General features: G+C 53.4%; 1 protein-coding gene across 11 annotated transcripts in view; it reads right to left on the reverse strand.

Annotated features, from left to right (window-relative positions):
* Positions 1–23378, reverse strand: part of COL13A1 (collagen type XIII alpha 1 chain) — a 144225-nt gene that overhangs the window by 117871 nt on the left and 2976 nt on the right. For all 11 annotated transcript variants that reach the window (XR_003437902.1, XR_003437900.1, XR_003437901.1 and 8 more), the window contains exon 2: positions 6752–6821. Coding sequence is in view for 5 of the 11 variants with exons in the window: in XM_027130036.1 (XP_026985837.1) it covers positions 6752–6821 (70 nt within the window). In the remaining 6 variants the exon portion in view is untranslated. The remainder of the gene's footprint in view (positions 1–6751; positions 6822–23378) is intronic.

The following is a 23378-nucleotide window of genomic DNA, read 5'->3' on the forward strand; positions in this document are numbered from 1 at the left end:
CGTCCCCTGCAACGGCAGGCGGACTCTCAACTACTGCGCCACCAGGGAAGCCCATGAAGTGCTTTAACTAGGGTTATGCATTAAGTTTAAAAAGACCATTCTGGCTTCGGGGTGAAGGAGTATTGGAAGAGGCCAGTTAGTGGCTATTGCAGCGAGTAAGGTGAGAGATGGTGGCAGCCTGACAAGGGTGATGGTCGTGGAGATGGAGGGAATCGGTGGAGTGGGATCCTGAGACTCAGTGGTGAAGGGGATGGGAGGGAAAAGGTGGTGTCCAGGCTGATGCCCAGGTTGCAGCCCAGGTGGGCTGACGGCACCATTCCCCAGGACTGGGAATATTGGGAAAGGGCCAGGTGTGGGGAAAGACACTGACTTCAGCCATGTGCCTTTTGAGGATGGATGGCCGGTAACCCACCCAGGGGGAGATGTCAAGAAGGCTGCCTGGTAGGGTTTGCAGGCGGGGAAGGTTCTCCCTGGCTGGAAACCCACAAAGGCTCCTCTCACTATGTAAGTGCCTCATACTGAGGTTTGCTGTCAAGCACCTGTAGAACCTACATCAAATCATTAACGATGATGGCCAAGGAGAAACCTTCGCAGGTATATACGTCTAGGTCTGTTTTCACTTCTCATTTGAAGACGAATTACTTGTCGCAGTCCGTGGTTTTGCCTGGATTATACATTGAGCACACACCAGGCATTATGTTAACACAGTAACCAAACAGCAGAACTACGCTGGGAGAGAAGGACAGAAGGAACTGCGGGGGGATGCTGTAGCAGGCCTGGAGGGGTGAAGAGTTCATCAGGTAGAAACAGAGAACAAAGATACCAGAACAGCATGAGTGGATGCGAACAGGTAAGACACTAGCGTACAGGCAGGGCGGGTGAGCAGCCCAATTTTACTGAAGGAAAAGGAGTACAGCACGGTGGAATACTGGTCAGAGACTAAGCTAGAGAGATAAGGTGGGCCTATCATTGGGGTAGGGGGTGTATATAAGCACTAGGGAGCCATGGATGCTTTTTGAGCAGAGGAGTGGAACTGATGGAGCATAGGAGGTGCAGGAGAAGGGGACACTGATGCTGCCACAATGGGGAGCCTGAGCATCTGGGAGGTCAGATGGGTCTGCAAAGGACTGCAAAGTCAGGAGAAGGAGGTGGGACGGGGGAGGGGGGAACAAAGCTGACACAGCATGTGAAAGCAGAACAAGGGAGAGTCTGACTTGAATAGGAGGGTCTCTTCCCAGACTGGTCCTCAGGGATGTGTTTTAAGGAATAGCCAAGAATGACTCAGAATTAACCCATCAATTATTTACACGTAAAGCAGTGTTTCTGAGGTACCTGAAAACAGTATTTCTTTAGTTTAAACGTCCTCCCTAAAACAACCACCAGCCCTGCAATCCTTTTCTTCACCAATGGCACCAAAGGATACTTTGGTCTGCATTCTCCCTTTTTCTGTGTTAGCCAAGTGTGAAATAAGGAGAGCCACAAAGGAAGTGGGGCTACGGATCTGCTCTACTGCAGCCCAGTTTGGGATGGACACTCTGGCCATAGGCTCTGCCCTTGTAAACACCATGAGACTGTTGGAGGTGAAATCTGGTGCCAGGACAAACAGGGCCATGATAGACAAAGGAAGGACTTCAGGCCATGTGGACACCAGCTCTCACCACCTACGGAAAATAACCAAGCCCGAGAGGCAGTTCCAACCTCAACACAAATAGCAGGGCATGAGAAAATAAAGCTCTGTTCACAGAATCACAGACTTTGTTGCTGGAAGGGGTTTCTCTGCCCTCTAAGCCATCTTTCACGTCATTCCTAGTTATTGCTCTAGAATATGTATTGGATCAGGTCACACTGCCGCTTCCCCAAACCTCTCTGACACCACGTCATCTCCTGTGGGGTAATGTAGCCAGGGCACAGGCATAGCAGCACATAACTCCTATCATACCAGACATCATTAAGCAATTGCCACATTTTCTGATGAGCCTGGCTGCAGCCGCAGAATCTCACTCAGCAAAGGCGGCCTTGCAGGCGGCCATTGCCAAAACACTACCACTCTCAGAATGACAACCGCTTGCCCCCCACTGAACAGACAGCCAGATCTCCTCAGCCTGTCCCTTTGCTGTCTTTTTCCACCCATATTTTCCATCACTACTTCTATGCTCCAGCTTCCTTCAACTGCTTGCCATTCCTAAACAGACCTGCCTTTTTCTCACTCTCTGAGCCTCTGTCCGTGTCGTGATTCAGCCTGGAATGCCCTCTATGCAGAGTTCCTCGGTATCTGTTCTCCTACCTCCCATAACAATAAAGTTGTATCTGGGCATACAGCCACCCAGCAAAAAACACTGCCTGGCCTCCCTTGGACCTGGGGGGTAACCATGTGCTAAGTGCTGGTCAATGGGCTCTGAGCAGAAGTGATGCATGTTTTATTTTTCTTTCCAAGTTTTGCACTTAAGGGTTTGGGCATATACTCCCCTGGGCCCCTCCCCTTTTACACTGGCCATTTGATGGTGAGAAGAGAGCAGCTGCCGGGGGCCCAGAGATGGAAGCCACATGATGAAGATGGCAGGGCCAGCCTCCCAGCCTGGACCACTGTCCTCTGGCCTGCTAAGGAAGAGACCTCCCCCTTTACCTTGTTGGAATCCCTGTGTTTGGTGGGGGTGGCGGGTGGGGTGGGGTGTCTCTGGTTTTGGGGGCAGCTGAGTCTATAACCATATGCCTTCCCACCTGCTTCCTGTTCCTTACAGCCACCCTCCAGTGCCACCTCCTCAGTGAAGTCTTCCCAGAGTCCCAGGCTCCTCTGGGATCCGCCGCACTTCGTGCCCACCTCACGTTGGCAGTCCTAAACCACAGGATGGCTACTGCCCCTCCCACTAGGCTGGCTGAAGGCATCTTCTCTCCTCTCCATCCATCCTGTGGACCAGGGCGGGCGATGGCACTCATGCCCAAACCTGACCATATCACCCCCTTGCCTTCGCTCTTGCAGTCCAGACCTCTTGGCTTGTGGTCAGCATGTGACTCTGGCCTATTCTTCGCCTTAGAGATGAGGCTCAGCTTGTGAGGGGATCTGCTCCAGCGGCTCAGCTGGTCACGGCTCCCTCTGTGTGTGCAACCACGGACCGTCCTGCCTGATGCCTGCCCCGCCCAGCCCCAGCGTGGCGGGCCTGAAGTAGCTGCTTCCTTGCCGACTGGAGCCTATATTGTCCTGCTCCTCGTTTGTTACTGAGAACAGAAACAGAGGATGGGGAGTTTCCCTGATCTGTGTATTCTTCTCAAGTGGCCTAGAAAGTCCCACAGCCTGTATATGTCTTCCCAGGCCCTTCTCCTGTCCCACCAGGCCAAACGCTTTGCAAATGGCCCACACCTATTCCTCTGAACTTCTGGCCACTGTGACCCTTCTAACAAGGCCCGACCTTTGGCATTCCATTCCAGGGCTGCAGGCCCATCCCTCCCTTGGCAAACAGTGCATGCAGCCCAGAAGCAGGATGCAGCCAGATCTCAGCTAGTAGATGGCTATTTTGGGACAGGGAGGATCCTGGGAGGATGCTGGCGAGGTCAGAGTAGGAAGGGAAAGAGGTGGGTTTTCTGCCCACGATTATGTGTCCCAAGCCTTCTGGATGCTGCCCAGGGGCCCGAGGCTGCCACAAGGAAGAACACACCCACCACAGGGCTCCAGCTGTGGCCCGGCTGGCTGCAGAGGAAAACTGGGGGCAGGCACAGGTCTGGGGCTCTAGGTTCCAAATCCAGTGGACACAGTGGGATGGAAGAGTGTGTGTTTATTTGCTGTGTCCTAACAGCAAGTGATTTCAGCATCAGGCAAGAGTCAGAGCCGTCTCGGAGGGGGATAGGTGTCAGAAGCCAACCGGAGGTCAGATGGAGAACACCGGAAAGCTTCCAATCACCCAGCAATGATTATTGATGATAATTTGTTGAACATTCATTGAGGATCTACTATGTGTGGAGCACAATATTAGGCGCTGGCCAGAAAAAAAGTGAATAATGCTTTGCGGCACTTTACAATTGTGTAAGTTCTTCTGCAAGCATCAGGAGCCTTAAAATGTTCATAAGGTGGTTTATAAACTCTGACCCTAAGGAGATAATCGCAGATGCACGATTCGCGTACAAGGATGAGAGTGGTGTTTTACTGACTTTGGGGACCGCAGACATTTCAGAATGCCAGAACTCCACTGTGCCTGTTTCCAGCGTTCCCGAGAAGGCCATCCATCAATGTCAAGTGCTCAGTACTGTGCCTGGCACAGAGTGGGTGCCCAGTGAGGAGCAGGGGCAGTAACTGCTGTTACTCAGCACAAGGTTGGCAGCCATGTGGCCCAGGCCTTAGTGTGGAGGAGGTACCTTTACCACGGGGTGCGAAGCCTCAGGCTGGGCAGAGGGGGCAGGTTCAGGGACCCAGCAGGACTCAGCCCATCCTAGGAGATGCATTTTACTCTATCGTTCTGCTGTCTGAGACACCTCTGTGCAGCGCTCCAGTCCTTCCCTGCTGACTCTGCAAAATGCTGGGAGGGCATCTTACTCTCCTTCTGATTTTGCCTCCGTTTGGGGCCTCTATATTCTCCCGGTGTTGCTCACCTGGCTCTGAGCTATATACTTCGGGCCAAACTGCCCTCTGGGGAATTCTCCAACACTCGGGACACCCCTCACAGGTTCCCCTGCTCACTCTCCTCCCATCGCCTGGCCAACTCAGTCCCTGCTGGTGGCCCTTCACACAGAGGACCAGTGTCAAGCCCTTCTTCCCCCCCAGCACCTCCGAGCATCCTTCCTCTCCACCACCTCTGAGCGGCTCATACTGCTTCACAGCTTCCTCTTCGCCATCCAAGAGCTGAAGCACCCTTCCAGTCCTTCCTCCCTCCTGCCACATCCCTTCCTAGCTCTCAGCCTCCCAAGGACCATCCGAGTCAGACTCTCCCAAGCACTAAATGGATACCTATTGGTAGGCCCCCACTTTAATGGAGGCAGGACATGAGAAACCCAATCAGGAGGGGAAGGGAGAAGGATGAGCCTGTCTGCCCGTAAATGTGCCCCCGACACCAGGACACAGTGTTTGATAAGGATTTCAGTGCATCTTTAAAGTGCAAGAGGAATCGAGGAGAAAAACAAAAAAAATAACAGTAGTGCTCACTAGGAATCAGGGAAGTACTAAGTACTCTCTATGAGGACCTCACTGAACCTCTGCCATATACCTGCAAGGCGGGTATTATCCTCATTTCTCAGACCAGGCCACCGGGGCAGAGAGAGGTTAAATAACTCTCTGAAGGTCACACAGCTGGTAGATGTCAGAGTTGGAATTCAAACCTAGATCTTCCATGGTTCCAAGTCTCCTGCCCTTCACCAGCATTCTATACTTCAAGCAAGAACAATTGCAACTGACCAAGACCTACGAGGACGATAGACACGGTGGTTTGAAACGCGGGCTGCCCCACAAACCCCGATGCACACAGTTGCTCTGCCCAGGCCCCGTCAACACACCCTCACCTTCATCTCATCTCATGAATCCTGGCACTTTCCCCAAAAGCCATCACAGATCCCATGGCTCAATCTCTGGGACCCCAAGGGAGGGAGGGAGCTTCCCAGGGCTCCTGGACACCCTTTTAATTAACCCAGATGACCCTCTTCTGCCTGAGGCCAGCTGAATCCCGTCACGGTCTCACCAGCTCCCGTGGCACCTGAACTGTGACTCCCAACTGTGACTCAGCCCACTCACGCTCCAGTGAATGTGGTCCCTCCATTTTCCCCGTGTTCAGCATCTGTCGGCCTCTTGTCCCTGGCTTGGGGACCCTGAGTGGGGCCTCCTAGGGCTCCTCGGCCTCTGTGTCCAGTGGAGTGTCCTGCCACAGCGGGCATCCAGGGCCACACTCTGAGGGCAAACCCTCGGCGGTTCCTCGGGAGTGGTACCTTGCTCCACACCCTGTTTCAGCTTCCTCCCTCAGCCCCAAAGGGGTGCAACCCATTCCCATGACTCATGGCAACGGTGAAACTTGCCCATCTGTCATTCTCGTAGCTTAATAACGATGGTGGGTAACTTAGAAAACCATGACTTGTCAATATTACTAACTGTAGACAATGCAGTTAAACCTCTGCGCTCGGGACCCGGGCCACAGCCGGGACTGAATGAGTAGATGTGGTAAGGAGGCGGCCACACAGCACAGGGGAAGGGCACTGGAACACGTCCTCGGTAGGGAGCTGCCCATACAGGGTAGGAAACAGCGAAGGCAGACTCGGAATCCACCTTGGACTGGTCAGCTTGATCACACCACATCACGCAGCAACCTTAAGCTTGTTTGTGTGTGTGTGTGGCCTAGATACCAGGCGGTGGACACACAGGCCCTAAGCCACCTAGCTGGGGCAAGGTTTTGCAATTACAGGGCAATTCATTCATTTGGGCAACAAGCGCTTCTGAACCGACTATGTGCCAGGAGCGAGAGGCACAGTGGCGGGCTTCTCTTCAACTCCACGTAACACCTCACAAGTTGCCACACCCCTTATCTTGCCTGATTTCACAGCCCGGTGTGCACAGTACCTGGCCCATAGAAGAGTTGATGAATAAATGAAAGATTGAATAAGCAAAGGAATGATGGATGGGGGATGGGGCCAATCAATCGGTACATGGAGGGTGAACATCAAGGATACTGTCATTTCCATCTTCCAAATGAAAAGTGACGCTCTGAACAGGGTGTGGCATGGCCACTGAGAGGGCCTCTGGTGTGTGTCCCCATCCTTGTCACCCCTTCGCAGGGCTCCTTACCTGGCGGGCAGTGACACTCTGGAGACGTCTTCGGGGTCTCCCGGCGCCTCCGTGAGTGGAGCTTCCATTTCTGCACAAGGAGACAGAGAAGAGCGGTCACTGGGAGTTGTAAACGCCAAGTTCTGGAAAGCGGCTGGGGGCTGGGGGGTGGGAGAGAGAGGGGGCGGGGGAGAGGGGCCGCCTGGGGGCTGGCAGGGGGACTGGTCCTGGATCAAAGGCTGGCCACCGGGCATCTGGATAATAAGAAGCAGATGGAGAGGTCCCGTCTTGGTAACCTCGGGGTCTGATGTCTTCGGAGAGCTCTGAAGGAAATTAACTCGAGCACAGGACCCTATAAAGCAGTGTGGCCTTCCTGCAGCTCACGGGCACAACGACCTGCTCTTCTTGGCTCTCTGCTAATTGCTTCCTGTCTAGCTCTGGGCACCTGTGGATCCCGGGAGCAGGGACAGTGACCTCTTTCCTTCCGGTGTTGCTCACAGAGCCAGGTACAGGCAGGCCCTCTGTCCCTCCATCAGAGCCCTTTCTCACCAGCTTGCCTATCCTTGGGCCAATCTGGAAGGCCCCAAAGATGCGGCAACAAGAAGACTGAGACACCTGCCCTCAAGGACCTGCCACATCCGTGGAGATGAACCGATGACAGGTACACACCTGCCAGCCCTGACACCTGGAAAGGGCAGGGCGCTGAGCGCTGAGCGCCTCGGTCCTCACCACCACCGAGGGAGGGGATTGCGGGGTGAGGTGGGGGGAAGACAGAGGTTAACAGGTGTGCCTCTGGGTCAGACCGCCTGGGATCCTAGCAGTTCTTGGCCCCTGAGCTGATAACAGTCCTGACCTTATTGGTTACTGAGAGGATCAAAGAAGTTGGTGCATAGAAAGAAAGGTGCCCAGGAGGCATCAATAAATGTTAGCTATTATTACACTCATTTTATAGGTGAGGGACCTGGGCACAGAGAAGAGACTAACCTGGCCGAGGTCACAGGGGAGGAAGGCTGAGATTTGGACCCCCTCTCTCTGAAGCTAGTGCTGCAGTTAGAAGCTGGTGGTCCCAGAGCCAAATTGGCCTTTAGATGTTTTTTGGTTTTGTTTTTTTTTTTATGGTACGCGGGCCTCTCACTGCTGTGGCCTCTCCCGTTGCGGAGCAGCACAGGCTCCAGACATGCAGGCTCAGCGGCCATGGCTCACGGGCCCAGCCGCTCCGCGGCATGTGGGATCTTCCCGGACCGGGGCACAAACCTGCGTCCCCTGCATCGGCAGGCGGACTCTCAACCACTGCGCCACCAGGGAAGCCCTAGATGTATTTTTATTTGGTTCCCCCAGTGATTTTTTTTTCATTGAATTTGTCCCCAGTGTTTTGAAGAGGCTGATTTCACATGGAAGTCTGTGTTTCTAACTTCTCTTGAAAAACTGGAAGATCTGGGCCCATGGGGCCTGTACTGTGTGGCTGGCTGTGACTGGCTCTCCTGTGCACTGTGGTCCCCACCCTGACCTGTCAACCGGTTAGGAGGCCGGCTGGCTCCCCGCAAGCATTTCCCCAGCACATGGCTTCCCACTACTGTGGAGTTCTGCCACTCAGGGTGAAAGGTAAAGGAAGTCACGTGGAAGGTGTCATAGGACTTGGTGTCACCTCTGGTTTGGCAGTGGAGAGCGAAGGTCAGGAAAGCTTCCTGAGGATTCACATCAGACTAATGTCTGCTGAGCGCCCACTGTGTACCGGCGCTAAGCTGGCTGCTTTTACAGGGAATCACATCTATTTCTCATAATCAAACTCTAAGGTAGGTTAAATAGTGACCTCATTTCTTGCTGAAGGAAAGTGAGGCTCAGAGAGGCTGAGTGACTTGCCCAAGGTCATACAACCAGTATGTGGTGGATGTGGGATGAGAACTCAGGCCTTTTGATATAAAGTCTACTCCATCCTGCTGGAGAAGGGTGTGTACAAACCCCCCTGGAAGAGGGAGCTCAGCCATTGTGTGTGTGTGCCTGTGTGTGCGTGTGTGTGTGTGTGTCTGTGTGTGTGTGTGTTGGGGGAGGGGCAGATCGACAGTGTTGAGGGGAGAGCAGAAGGGGGCTGGAGGTCAAAACACACAGGAGGAGGAGAAAGCGAGGAATGTCCCAAAGGGGAGACCGTCACTCAGAAAGGGAGGCTGGCACACAAATACTAGGTGGATGACTATCGAGGTGGGCACAGAGTGGCCACCGGGCAAACCAAGGACATACCAGGACAAGGTCTGGTGGAAGGCCCTGTGATGCCCAGCTCTGAGCCTAGCTCACTAGTACCACTTTCCAAGGAAGGGACTGTACATACCTGCTTCCACATCCCTTCCCACCAACAACCTGTGGGCTCTTCAAGGGGCTTATTTGCCAGTGGAGGAGACAATGAATAGAGAAACAAATGAATATATAACCCAGGCAGCAATAAGCACTACAGAGAAAAATAAAGCAGGGTAAGGGGACGGAGAGTGACGGAAGGTGGTATTTTAAGCTCGGGGGTCAGGGAAGTTCTCTCTGTGCAGGGGACGTTTGAGCAGAGAGCTGGCAGAAGTAAGGAAATGAGTCGTAGAGAGATGTGGAGGAAGCGTGTTCCAGGCAGAAGGAACAGCAGAAGTGAAGGTTCAGAGACGGGACTGTGTGCCGAGTGTTTGAGGAGGAGGATAGGGGACAGTGTGCCAGGAGGGACTCGGGTGAGGAAGGGAGGATGGGGATGTGGGGGGGGCAGATCTTTTGGGTGCTGGCAGAGACTGTGAATTTAGCAGCACGCAGATTCCTGACACGTCCATGGCTTACTGACAGCCATAAAAATCCAGAGCTAGTACAGATGCTGTGGTGAGCCATCCGGGTCTCCCAGTCAGGAGAGGGTCAAGACTCACCCTTAGTGCCAGGTATGTTGGCTGCTGATGGCTGAGCTCCTCTCTAGGAACCAATCTCACCTTAAGCAGTTGCCTTGACCGGGGTCATGTCCACTCCCCCGGCAACCCGCAACCAGTTACTCATAGATACCGTCTGATCCCTAGGCCTCAATTCAGGATGAGCTGCAGAGCCCCAAGGGACCAGCTGAGGCCTCTGTCGTGACCGCGTCACGGCTCGACCCTCTGCCCACCCTGCCTCCCTCGCCGTCTCCAATGTTGATCCGATAAGCCTCTTGCTCACAAACCTCCGCTTCAGGCAAACCTGGAGTGACTTTCACCTTCCCTGAGCCTTCACTTGACCCTCACCGGCGCCCTGTGCAATAGGCAGGCCACAAATCAGCCCCATTTTACAATAAAGGAAGCAGACTCAGAGAGCGAAGGGGAATTGCCTTGAACAGGTAAGCCACAGACAGCTGAAATTCCAGGTCTTCCACCTTCAAGTTCGGTATTTTTGTTCAATTCATCCCATATACATGGAGCTCCTACTAATCGAGAGACTGCAAACTGGAGAACAAGACACCATCCCCACCGGCAAAGGGGCTTGCGCCTCCCGTGGGAGAAGCACGTTGAGAAGCGTCCAGCTGACTGCAGACTCTGAATGCTGAGTGGGTGATGGGGGCCTGTGTGCCCAGGTAAGGGTCCAGACCGAAGGAGCCAAGCAAGGGTTTGAAGCAGAGGAGGCACATGGTCAAATTTGGCTGGTATAAGGGCCCTCCAGCAGCATGCTGAGAACAGACAAGGACAGTGAGAAGGTTGGAGGCTGAGGCTCCTCTCTGAAGGCTGTCAGTCACCCACCCAACCAAGAGGTGCTGGTGGTCCAGGCTACGGCCTGGCAGCACGACAGAGAGCGGCGGGCGACGGGAAGGGGTACGCACGAGGAAGAATGGACAGAGCACGAGGTGGACTTGGTGAGGGGGTAGGGTCCGGGTTCTGCTGTGGGTGGCCGAGATGCCCCCATGGAGAAAGGACAGGGGCGAGGGCAGGCTTGTGGAAGGTGATGACTTTGGTTGAGGACAAGCTGAGTTAGTGGAAGGGTCCGGGTGGGAGGGGCACATGTGGCTCCAGCACTCAGGAAAGAGGCCTGGGTGAGAAAGGTAGATGCGGGAATCAGGAGCGTCCATCAGGAGGGGCAGGAGACGTGTGAGAGGGCAAAGCCACCGGGGACACAGAGGTGTGAAACTGGCTGCGTTCAGGGTGTGTGTGTGTTCTCTCGGCCCGCCCAGTGTTTATCTTTGAAAAGCATTAAATCGGAACATCATCACAGCCCTTTGAGAGTCTGGGCCTCAGCCCCACCCACTGACCCTCGTCTGCAGCTCATTCCTTCTAATACTCAACCCCAGGGATCCTTCCAGCCCCTGGTCCTTCAATCCACGGGTCCTTTCACCTTTCCACTGTTCCTCGCCTGCCATGTTTCACTTCCCTCCTTCTCAGCTCTAATTCTGTGGCCAGTGACTATAATCACTCCCCAGGCTCCACCCGCGGCTGTCCTGATGCCCTGCCCCTTCAGCACATGCTCTCGGCCAAGCCACAAACCTGGTAGATGCAACGTTTCCACCTACCCCACTCCAGCACCCAAGCAGCAGATGAAGCTGGGGAAAGGGCCCAGCCTTGCTGACTGGCCTCACTTCATTCACGATCATTATCTCAGAGGAAAGCCCAGCAAGCATACCCCAGTCCCTCCATCTCACTGTCCTAGTAGTTCTCACACCTTCTGTCTCCCCAACCCCAATGTCACTGTCACCTGATGACCACGAAAACAGAAGCAACAGAAGAGCCCTTCCAGAGGCTCCCGCCCCGAGGCACACCCGCCCACCTGCATCTGTGCTCTCAGGTTAGGCCAACCCTCCACCAGCACGCAGGCAAGTCCCCCCTCCTGCCCTTATCCTGGGTCACTTACACCAGGGGTCAGCAAAGGTTTTCTGTGAAGGGCCAGCTAGTAAATATTTTAGGCTGTGTGAGCCACATGATCTCTGTCACAACCATTCAGCTCTACTGTCGTAGGCGAAAAGCAGAGGAAGCACGGCTGTGTTCCCATAAAAACGTACTTACAAAAACAGCCTTCCAGTGGGATTTAGTGGTCGCTCGCCCACCCCTGATGCAATCTTTATGCAAACATGCTGCTCTTCCTCCCACCATAAAAAATAAATGAAAAATCCTCATGGACCCTGTTTAACTCTTTTCCTAGAAAAACTCCCTGAAGGAGGGTGTCTCGCCTGCTCTCCCCTGGACCACTCCCACCAGGCTCTTACCCTCCCTCCACCTGGCTCGCTCTCCATGAGGCCCCCACCCCCATCCCGGTCCCCAGTGCCCTTCTGCAATACACTCGCTAGCCTTCCTCCTTGCTTTATTTTCTCCTTCAGATTCTGTTGTTGTTGTTGGCTTATTTATATTGCTTATTGTCTCCATCCCTAGAAAGCAAGTTCCACAAGGACATGAATATTTTGATCTGTTTCATTCATTGCTATATCCTCAGTGCCTACAACATGGCCTGGCACACGGTAGGTGCGCAATAAATATTTGTTGCTTAGGAGATGTCATGTAGGTCTAGATTTCTGATCTCTCTTGTAAATGGGAAGATCCGGCAACACTGGGCTGTGGTAACAATCGGGTGGTGCTGAGTGACGGCTGCCCCTTTTAGGTGGGCATGTGCTGTCCAGCTACCCAGAGTACCACCCCACCCCCGGCCAGTCTCACCGACTTAGGTCACCAGCCTGGCCCCCTTAGGCATCAGAGTTTGAGACCCTTGGTTTGAAATCCCCAGGCTGAGGCTCAGGGCCAGGTGTAAAACTTTCTGAGGCCCTGGGGTGGACCTCCAGCGGCCCTGGACAGAAAAGCCTTCCTGCTTTACCCCTGCTGCAAGCCAGGGCCTCCTGGAATGCCCCACACAGCCAGAGCTGAAATACCACCAGCCTGATCATTGCAGCTATTAAAATGCCTGTATCAGTATCAAAGTGAAAATGCCAAGTGGCCACTTACTCTCCCCAGAGAATGCAGCTCCGGCCTGGCCTGGGGTTTAGGGCCCACTCCCTCCCCACGCTCAGCCACAGGCCTCTTAAAGGGCTCAGGCTCAACCTGGGCCCCTGTAATATGTGGGTGGGTCCAAGTTGTGGTGTGAGGAGGGAGCCCATAGCAGAGGCCAGGTGAGCTCCTCACTCCACAGCCATGACCTTGAGCCTGGCACCTGCCCTCTCGGAGAATCTGCAAAATGGGGATATTACCCACCTGCCAACCTCTTAAGTGTTGCCGTGGAAAGTGCCTTGGAAGCCATGAAGCACTTACCAGCTGGAATTATTAAATAGGAGTTAATATTAATAATAATATTCAGTAGCTACACATACAGAGCAGTATATACCGGCCACTGGGCTAAGTGCTTTAGCATTTAATAGTTAATTTTTGGTATTAGTGTATGACTCCTATTAGAAGCCACCTGCCCTTGGAGGCTGTGGTGGGACTCTCTTTTGGGTTAGCACAGCTGGCCCCCAAACCCTGATGAAGCATACTCCACGGGGAGCTCGGCAATATGGATACGCGCTTGAGTTAGCTTTGGGAGTGCCAGGACCTTGGGGTCTAGTCCCGGCATTCCCACTAACTGTGTATTAAGAGAGAGATGGAACCCCTCTGGGCCTTGGTTTCCTCATCCATAAAATAGGAATACTATTAGTTATCCACTGGACCATACTGGACAGCTGGAGGGGTAAAATGAGATGGGATCAGAAAACAAAAAGAGGGGTCCAGATGTGAAGAAGGGTGAGCACCTGCTGTGCCAGCCTGTTTTTCTGAGCGGCCAGATGAAGGCCACTTCTCTCTTGAGCTGGTGCCAGGCCTGCCTCCTTCCACCTGCCACAGTGAGGCTGGCCTGGCCTCATGCACTGCTGCCGACATGTGGTCACGCCCCTCCCCCTCCTGGGAAACTCAGACCCCCTCTTCCCACAAAGGAGAGGGTGATGGAGGGTCCTGTCTGCAACCCTGCCTTTTGACCACAAGAACTAGAAGTTGAAGGAAGGAGTTGCCCATTGAAATGAGCATGCTGGGCAAAGCTCTGGCCCCTGTGCCAGCATCTGATCACAGTGCTGGCTCACAGTGGGTGCTCCATTCCAGCTGCTGGAGCCTTCTCATTACCCTGTGCCATAGCTGCTACTGGGCTGGTGCCCCACTGGAGGCTGAGCTGTCCCTTTGAGGGAAGGGCCTGGTCTGGTGTCTCTGAGCCACACTTGAACCAAATTACTTACTTTTAGGCCTGTCCCCCGCTAGGATCTATCCCTGTGGTCCCAGGTGGGCTTTGGCCTGGGCTTGGGCAGAATTCAGCTCGATGGAGATGAGGGTGGGGGAGGGCAATCCAGGGAGAAAAGCAAAGGCACGGAGGCAGGGCCAGGGCTGCACAGTGCTGGCTCTGTGGGCCAAATCCCAGGGACTGCAGGAGAGGGACAGATGGGTTTTGTTAAGGGGACAGGCCTGTGTGTGGCTGCATGCCCCGGAGTGCAGGCAGCAGAGCCGAGTGAAATCGAAGCGGAGGAAATGGAGACGCTCAACCCACCCCCACCAGAGCTGGACTTCCCCGTCTGCTCCGGGAGCCTGTGTGCTGGGGGCCGGACCGGGTGCCGTGGGGGGCCTGAGGAACTGTCTTCTCCCTCCCTCCCCCCCTCCCCTTCTCTTTGTGCAACGGACTTGGCGTCTGATCATAGACTCCCAGGGCCGTGAAGCAGGGCTGGAGGATCCTCCAGATGCCACGAGCTGCCCCTGCCACCCTGCTTCACCAGAACCACGGAGAGATATTGCTCCAGGCTCTGCAGATCAGAAAATTGGGGAAGGAGGCGCCTGTCCCTGTGTGAACTTTCTAGCCTTCATATGAGAAAGTTCTTCCAACTAAACTAAGTCTCTGCTGCTGCCAGGGAGAAAGGAGCTGGGCCCTGGACTGTGCAGACGTGGGTGGGAGCCGGGTTAGCATGGGGCCTAGGACCTCCGGTTTCAGGGCCTCGGAGGTCATCCATGGACCCAGGGCAGGATGAAGCAGGGTCCCCCACAGTGGAGTGGGGAGGGGCTGGGGGCAAGAGTGCTGGGACGGAAATCAGAGCCTCTCCCCCACTCCCTTCCCTTCCACAAATGGGTATCGAGCACCTATGTCAGCAGAGCCACGCAAAGTGCCGGGGACCCACATGTGAGCGGAGCAGACATGGAGGCTGTCCTCATGGAGCTTACTCTCTAGGGAGGGGCACATAAGAGTCTCCAAACCACACACATCAACGTGAAGCAGCCAGTGTCATCAGAGCTCTGGCCAGCGGGGGCCAGGTGCTGAGAGCCAGTCCTGGGGTACCGACTAAGTTGGTTCTTCGTGGGGAAGTGACAGCTGATCTGACATCTGAGGATGCGCAGCAACTGACCAGGGGAGGGGCCCAGATACAGGGGAAACGGGCTAAGACCTGATGTAATACTGTGCTTCTAGTGAACCAGGCAGGAGTATTGCACATATTTACTCACTCAGCACTCAGAGCAGCCCATTCATGAACGCGGAAACTGAGACAGAGACAGGTGAATTAACTTGCACACAGCCAAGAAGGGCAGAGGCAGGATTTGAGCCTGGCTCTGAGCCCATGACCCTCTCTGTATGCCTGTGCCTGTGCGGGTGGGGGTGAGGGGAGATGGGCTCTTTTCGGGAGATTGCAACATCTATTACTGGAGAGACAGGCACTGCTCAAAGCACTCATCTTAACTTTTTTTAATCCTAAAAACAACACTCATAAGATGGAGATACTCTTATCATCATCACCCCATTTTATAGAGATACAACCCAAAGCACAAAGGGGTTAAACAACTTGCCCAGTGTCACACAGCCAGTAATTAGCAGAGCTGGACTTGAACCCGGCAATCTGGCTCCAGAGTCTGTGCTCTTAGCCATGACCGTGTACAGTCATTTGGCTAGACTTCAAAAGTGAGCGGAGGAGAGCCATGAGGCTAGAGAGGGTGGCAAGGGCCCCATCCTGCAGGCCTCATGGACCATATTAGGAAGCAGTAGGAAGTCTCTGTAATCAGGGAAATGTGGTGATCAAATTCAGAGTTTTTGAAAGATTACCCTGGCTGCCATGTGGATGATGAAGAGAGCAGGGCAGGGTGAACGGGGGTAAAGGAGTTAGGAGGCTCCTGCCGTGGCCTGGGGGACCCAAGGGTAGCTCAGGTAGGGAGGTGCAGGCAGTGAGACAAAGAAGAAGACAGGTTTGTGGGAGGCCGAGAAGGTGCAGTCGGTAGGACATGGAATCAGTGCAGTTAGACACCAGTGCTGGGCATGCCGAGGTTCTGGGGAGGGCCAGACTTCCTGCTCAGCTTAGAGACACTGAACGTGAGGTGCTGTCAAGACATGCTGGAGGAGTGGGATGACAGGTGTAGAATGGGTCTGGAGCTCTGACGAGATGAAGACCACACACAACATTACAGCCAGAGCTGTCTAATCATGGAACATCCAGCTGCATAAGGTAGTGATCTCCCCGTCACTGAGGGAGTGTAAGCCTGAGAATCAGGGGTGCTGTCGGGGATTCCTTTTAGCACATAACTCCTTTCTTTCCAACATTCTGAGTTCGTGGAGTGGGGAGACGCTAGAGGTGGCAGAACCACCCTCCCCTCCCATGTCACCGAGTCTCCCCCTACCCCTGGGAAACCTCAGTGCCAGCTCACAGGGAAGTCGCTAAGCCTGTTCCTGGAAAAGCCCCAGCTCATCCCCCTTTCTGCATCCCTGTCCCCAGAGGTCACCCTTCCTGTCCTGCCTTACAGGCCACCTTGTCAGAGCATGACCTGTTGCAGAAAACCTCCAAGTGATGGCTTAAGAGGCACCTTCATGGGGCATCTGCGGCATAAGAGGTGACTGCAGGTGTAAAGTCCCTTGGATGGCAGAATCCCAGGCCCTGTGACAGCCTATGGGGGGAAGATGTGTCCTCTGGGGGCAGCAGGGCCTCCCCTGCTGAACTGAAAGAACAGGTAGGGGACTCCTCTGGCGGCCCAGTGGTTAAGACTCTGTGCTCCCCTTGCAAGGGGCACGGGTTGCACCCCTGGTTGGGGAACTGGGATTCTGCATGCCACGTGAAAAGAACAGGTAGGAATGAGCCTCCTGGCGGGGGGGTGGGCGGGAGGGCAGGTAGACGGGGTGAGCTGCCCCCAGCAGGAAATGCCTGAGCTAAGGAAAGACGGAGACTTCGCTTTGGACTGTGGGCATGGAGGAGGCCTGGGAGGCTGGGGATGGGTGACAGGAGAGGAAAGGGGGCTGAGGAGGCCCAGCCTGTGTGGACTCCAGCCATGCGGGATTTTGGGAAAACCCACAATAGCCTCCAGGAGGGGAGACAGGGGCCCAGTGTCCCCTGGAAAGGCTGTGCCCAGCCTCTCAGGCAGGCAGTTCCGCCCCTTTGTGCTCGGCTTGCCCTCACTCTTTGAAGGCTCAGAGGAGTCCCCACTGCCAGCAGGCCCATTCCCGCCCTTTGGGCCACAGAGAGTTTTCTGCAGGGAGGTCCACACCCAGGGCAGGAGGCCTGCAGAGGAGCAGGGAGTGTCCGCATGCCTCTGCTGCTGGGGCCTGCCCACCACGCAGCTGGGACCCCAGCCTGCCCCAGCCCTCCCAGCCCCTCCCCACACCCGGGCCTCAGTTTCCCTTGGAGGAAACTGCTGACTTCCTTTCCTTACGGAGGACTCAACAAGACTGCTTCTGAATATAAATGTTTCAGACATTACATGAAATTCCTAAAAATCTTATATGTTCTGGTATAATGTTACACGTCATAATTCTAGTTATTATTTTAAAATGTATATCTCAGAAATAACTAAATTTCCTTGTCAATTGCATTATTATGAACTTTCATCAAATCTTTAACCGTGGTCAGTTTTAAGTCTTTTGTTATTTACAGACAGTTCTGGGTGTACTCTGAGGCTTTTGCAAAAATGTTCCTATAAAAGGGTTTCATCTTCAAGGAATTCATGGAAAAGACTCTGACAAGTACAGGCTTCTGGTAACTGACTACACTGCTGAACTGAATGAATAAGCATTTTCAGAACTCTAATGGAAAACTGATGAACTCATAAAAGTGCTAACAAAAGATCAAGATAAAAAAAATTAATTACATGGGACTGAGTGAACTGATGAGGATGATTATAATTTTTGTGACTTTGTCTGAATTAAAAAAAAAAAAAAAAAAAAAGAACTGCTTCTGGGAGGGACAGAATCCAACCAAAAGAGGTGGGAGAAGGATTCCTAAGGCTTCTGCTGAAACTTCCTTTCTTCTGGAGGGCAAAGTTGATTTTATTTTTTGAAAAACCAAGACCAAAACCCAAACCCAACAACCCTGCTCCAAAACAATAAATCCCACTGCTTTCGCTTCTTTAACCAGCCCATACTTTCAAACTGTGCGGTGTACAGTAGGACTGTTATTGACATCTCATCGTGATCCTCATTACTGCCACCATCAGCCCCTGAAGCGCTGCTCAGGACTCAGGCGAGGGGCCTGGGGTAAACTGCACAGGATGCTCCCGGCTCAGGGGAACAGATACAGTCTCTGTCTCAAGTACTGCCAGCTGTGGAGTTTGTTAAACAACCTACTGCCAGACCCTACCCACGGGGATTCACATCAGGGTTTGGGGAAGGAGGTCAGCTTTGGTGTGTTTTAAAGTTCCGCCGGTGCCACTATGCAGCCTGCCCATCACCAGTCCAGGGACAGGCCTTTGAGGGTGTGCAGACATGAGAGAAGGAGGGGAGAGTCACTTAAAAAAGTTTAGTTACTATAGAACTTTTATCCCCATTTTGCTCCAAAAGGGGACACTCAGGCAGCTACAGAGGCACACAGATAGACACACATTATATAGCAAAGCAGCAGGACAGAAGAGAGAGAAAGAAAAGCAAGGGCAGGGTGATAAAACAGAGCTGAGACTGGAGCTTATGCAAAACCTTCTGCCCGAAGGACCCTGCTCTGCCGTGGGGTGAGCACCAGATTTGGGGCTAAGCTTCCTAGAGGACAGTTCAGTGTCCAAGAGACAAGACCCAACTCATCCCTCCTGGAAGCCCAAACATTCTGGAAGCCAAGGCTGGACAGGGACTGTCTAAGGGTCCTCATCACCAAGGCCTGCTGTATCAAAGGGCATTCTCAGCTCCATTCTTACAACAAAGATGGTAATGTGAGCTGATGCCAAGTCAGTTCGGTAAATGCCACCTCTGTGGGAGCTGAATCAGACTGAACTAAACAGGTCCCTAGCCCTGGCCTATGTGACCTGCCTCAGCTGACAGTGAAATATGGTACTCTATACAGATTGTATACACATGTGGCTCTGAATGCCAGCTCTGGGGCCAGACTGCCTGGGTTCAAGACCTGGCTCTGCTACTTACTAGCTGTGTGACCTTGGGAAAGTTATGCACCTTCTCTGGGCCTCTGCATTCTCTTCCGTAAGAAGGGAAGAGTAAAAGTATAACCACTTCATAGGATTATTGTGAGAATTAACCGGATTAATAGATGTAAAGCTCTTTGGATACTGCTTAATAAATATTAGCTATTAATAAAAGTTGTAGACATGATACAGCCTCATTTTATCTCCACCACTGATGAGGGACGTGGTAATGGTTACAGTTGCTATTAACTGAATCTTGCACCAACTCTGTGAGGAGGATGTTATCCCCATTTTGCAAATCAGGACACCGAGACTCAGGTAACACAACTATTTAGCAGCAGAGGTGCTGTGGGCTTGCCCACTTTACTGTTTTGCCCCAACCAAAAACATGCCAGGCAGCCTGGGCAGGTGAAGACAAAGCTCCTGACACTTGGGAGTAGGGGATGGGAGGGGACGGATGCTCCTAGCTGCTCTGTACAGGTGGGCACACATCACACTGAGCTATCCCCACTCTCAGCCAGGACCAGGGGTTGCAGCTCTGACTGAAGAGGAGTTAATCAGTTCATCCTCTACTGATTGCTGTGAAACACCCAGCTCCAGGGCACACCCCCTGAGCAAATGCTGAGCAGACAGCTGGGTCTGGGTTGAGGGCAGTGGGCGGAGGACAGCTGACTGAGACGGCTTCACTGGCCTCCAGCAGTAGGACCTTAAATCAGCAACTAATTGCTGAGGGCTGCCTACTTTGTGCAAAGCCCCAGGCAAGACTCAGTCAAGGACTCAGAGACCAGTGACCTCCTATCCCTGCCACTGGGTTGTCTGAGGTCAAATGGAGAGACGAGACGTTTAAAGGCAATGGAGAGGAGGGCACACTGCACAATGTGTTTGAAACTGAGCCGTGGTCGGCAGATAGATTTTTATCTGGTGCATTGACTCTAATAGACTGGGAGTGGCAGCCTGGAGAGCTGTGTCGAGAAAGATTCTGAGGCCTAGGTAGACTCATGGGGCATGGGCTGAGTGATTAGTAATGCCTGCCGTGGTTCTCGGGTAAGAAAAGTCAGCACGTGTCCTGTCTATTTTCCTTCTCTGAGCTAGATGCTTGGCATGGCCAGGCAGTTCTTCAGGAAGTTGGAGCAGGGAGAGGGCCTATTTGGGGTCGGGGTGGTTTGGGAAGACTTTCCAGAGGGCACTGGGGCAAGTCTGGAATGATCAGGAATAAGGGGAAAAGGCATCTTTCTGAGGGTGTCAAATTGTGAAACTGTGCATAAGGCAGATGGCATACTGCTTCAGATGCTTTGACTTTTTCCCACCATCTTCTTACGAGGGCTGGCTACTTAATGAGGTCCTCAGTCTGGTTTGGAGCTACTTGCTAAGTTTAAGGCCTTTGGAGAAGCAATAAAACTTTAACAGCTCTCCCTAGTTTTATCTATGGTAAATATTGCTCTGTATTTTAAAAAATTAATTAGAGTCAGGAAATAGCTCTTTATCGTGAACCTCAACTCTTGCTAGTTGGGTAGCAGTTTCCTGGAACAGTGTTGAAAAGGATTCCGAAGCTGTATGTAAGCTCAATGTGAAAGTGTGCGGCAATCGATTAATAATGTCTGCTGAGGGCAAGAAGTGGAGAGTGGCGTGTACACTTGCCTTGTCTTGGCCACCACTTGGCCAGACAATTACTACTGTCCAGAAAGGAGAAGGTGTGGTGTGGAGGAGAGGTGACTGATGGAGACAGAGGTCCTACCTCCAGCTACTCTGATACCTGGTGTGCAGCTTTGCACCTGTTTTCTCATCAGTAGAGTGAGGGGACTGGACTCAAGGGTCTCTGAGGATCTTCCCTCTATTAATTCCCCATAAGACTAGTCATTTACTCATAGTGTGGAAAGAGGAGTAGTATTAGGATTGACTCAGTGGAGCGCTGGCTGCATCTGAGGGCACCTGGAACTAAGTAAGCTCTGTCCATTAACTGAGGTCCAGGCAGCTGTGATGTACACAGGACACTCTACACAAGCCCACACCCCACCATTCACACACTCTCCCTTTAAGAACCTGCTCCTGTCCTCAATCCTAGAGGACCCCATCCAGAGCCCCAATCTCTCAGCCACTGCTCTGATCTCTCCTCCAAATGCTCCTGGAAAGAGCGCAGTAAGGGGCTCCTGTACACACTCTATAAATGTAAAACATTCCTGTTACAATGGTTGCTATTGTTACTTTTAGGGATGAGGGAGTCTGCCTGGGGTTCCCTCAACATTTTAGCTTGGAAGTTTCAACCACTTCCTCGCCCAGGGGTTTCTTGGGGTGGAAAATGCCCTCAACACCCAAAGGACTGGATCACAGATAGTGAGATGGAGGTACAGTGACATCAGTTTTCTCAGCTATAAAATGGGGTAATGAGAGTATCAATCCTTAGGGAAGTCGTGAGGAGTGAAAGAGATAATACACGTAGCACTGGGCCATTGTACATACCCTATAAATGCGGGACACTCCTATTACAGCTGCTGTTACTCTTGCTGTTGGGGATGGGGAGTCTGCCTGGCATCCCTCAGCGTCCACCCTGAAGGAGGCTGCTGACACCCCTTGCTCCCCCTTGGCCTGCAAAATGGATCTGGCAAGTTTAAATTCCACCCTCTTCTCTATCACCGCACACCGCCTGCCCAGCCCTAGATGCCATCTGATTTCCTCCATTTGGGCCACCCCAGTTTCTTTTTTTACAGCAAGCAAATCAAGTAACAGGCAGCTGGAGCGCTCATTAAGGGTTCCAGACCAGGAGAGAGGCGCTGATGGGGGAACAGCTGGAGCTGAGGTCTGGAAGCCACACTCCCAGCTCCCCTGAGCTGGCTTCCTGCCCCCATGCTCCTCTCCTGGCACTGACCCACCCCTCCCAGTGGCTCAGCCACTCAGATCTGGGCCTGTGCTCACATCAGTCCCAGCTCACCTCATTCCAGCCTCTTCTCCCTACTGGGTACCCTCAGCCTGGCCTGCCAGCTCCCTCTTCCTCCTGTCTCACAGTCACAGCCTCTGCCCCCAGCATGCTGCTTTCCCCACTGGGATGAGTGGTGTGCATGTGCCCCTGGATTCCTGCCTCCAGGCCTTTGCCCAGGCTGTGTGCCTCCCCAGGATCGCTCTGCCTGATGCCCTGCCTCCATCCTTCAGGGAGTGGCCCCGGGCTCACCTGCTCCGGGATGCACTGCCTGCCCCGGGTCCCCGGGAGCTCCCCAGACCTTTACAGAGAAGGAATCTGAGGTGCAGGTGCAGGGCACAGCTTACCTAAGGCCACACGGCTGGCAAAGCCCAGCTGGAATCCTGGCACATGGGGTGCCTTTGTGCCCCTCGCAGGCACGAACCCTCTGCATGTCCATTTCACAGAATCATTCTGCAACAAAACCATTCCCCCTCTCTCCTCTGCCAGGCCTTCTCACCCGGGAGGTTTCCACTGGTCCCAGTTCTCACTTCTCTCTTCACCCTTCCTCACCTTTGCCCTTTGCTCTGATCTGGGAGAACAGACCTAGGAAAGGAAAGGGTGGAGGAAGGGCCACCAGTTGCTCCTGAACACCTCTGATGGCCCAGAAGCTGCCTGCTCCTAGCACAGCGTCATCCCGTGGACCTTTCTGTGGTGACGTGCATGTTCTATGGCTGCACTGGTGGCCACTAGCTACAGGTACCTTTGAAAGATGGCTAATGTGACCAAGTAACTACATTTTAGATTTTATTTAATTTAAATATAATGAGTGACATGTGACTAATGGTTACCGTACTGGATAGGGCAGACCTTAGAGTGTCCCTTCCGGAGCCACCGGACTGCAGGCTCCGTCCAGGGGAGGCCTCCTGGGGTTATCACCATACAGACTAGACCACCTGCCCCCTCTACCCACAGGACCGCTCCCTCCCTCTGGTCCCAACGCCCTCTGCTACTGATCTCAGGTCCCACCACTGTGGCTGCCATTTCCATTCATTCCCCTGTCTCCACTAGTGCCCCTGACCAGGTCACAGTCCCCTCTGGCTGCACTAGCGTCTCGTTTGGCCTCCCTGCTCTGCCCTGCTCTTCCACTCATTCTGTGTACGTCGCTGCCTTCCTCAAGACCCTTCCACGGCTCTCCAGTGCTCTTACAAAGAATGAACCGTCTCTAAGGCCCCTCTTGACCTAGGCTGCCTGTCTCTCTCCAGCCATATCTTCCACCACTCAGTTCCCCAAGGCAAACCCCTCCCTCTGGCTTTCGGCTTCCAGAAGTTGTTCCCTTTGCCCTGTACTCATCCCCATTTGCCTGGAGAACTCCTATTCACCCTTTAAGTCTCCACTTGAAAATCACTTTCCCAGGAAGCCCCTGCCATCGGGTAAGCTGCATGGTAATCCATTCCCCAGATCTCCTCTGCTTCCATTATCGTAG

This window comes from Aethalodelphis obliquidens, unplaced genomic scaffold (genome assembly GCF_003676395.1).
Source record: "Aethalodelphis obliquidens isolate GAN/ISIS:26980383/991018 unplaced genomic scaffold, ASM367639v1 scaffold37, whole genome shotgun sequence".
Taxonomy (NCBI): domain Eukaryota; kingdom Metazoa; phylum Chordata; class Mammalia; order Artiodactyla; family Delphinidae; genus Aethalodelphis; species Aethalodelphis obliquidens.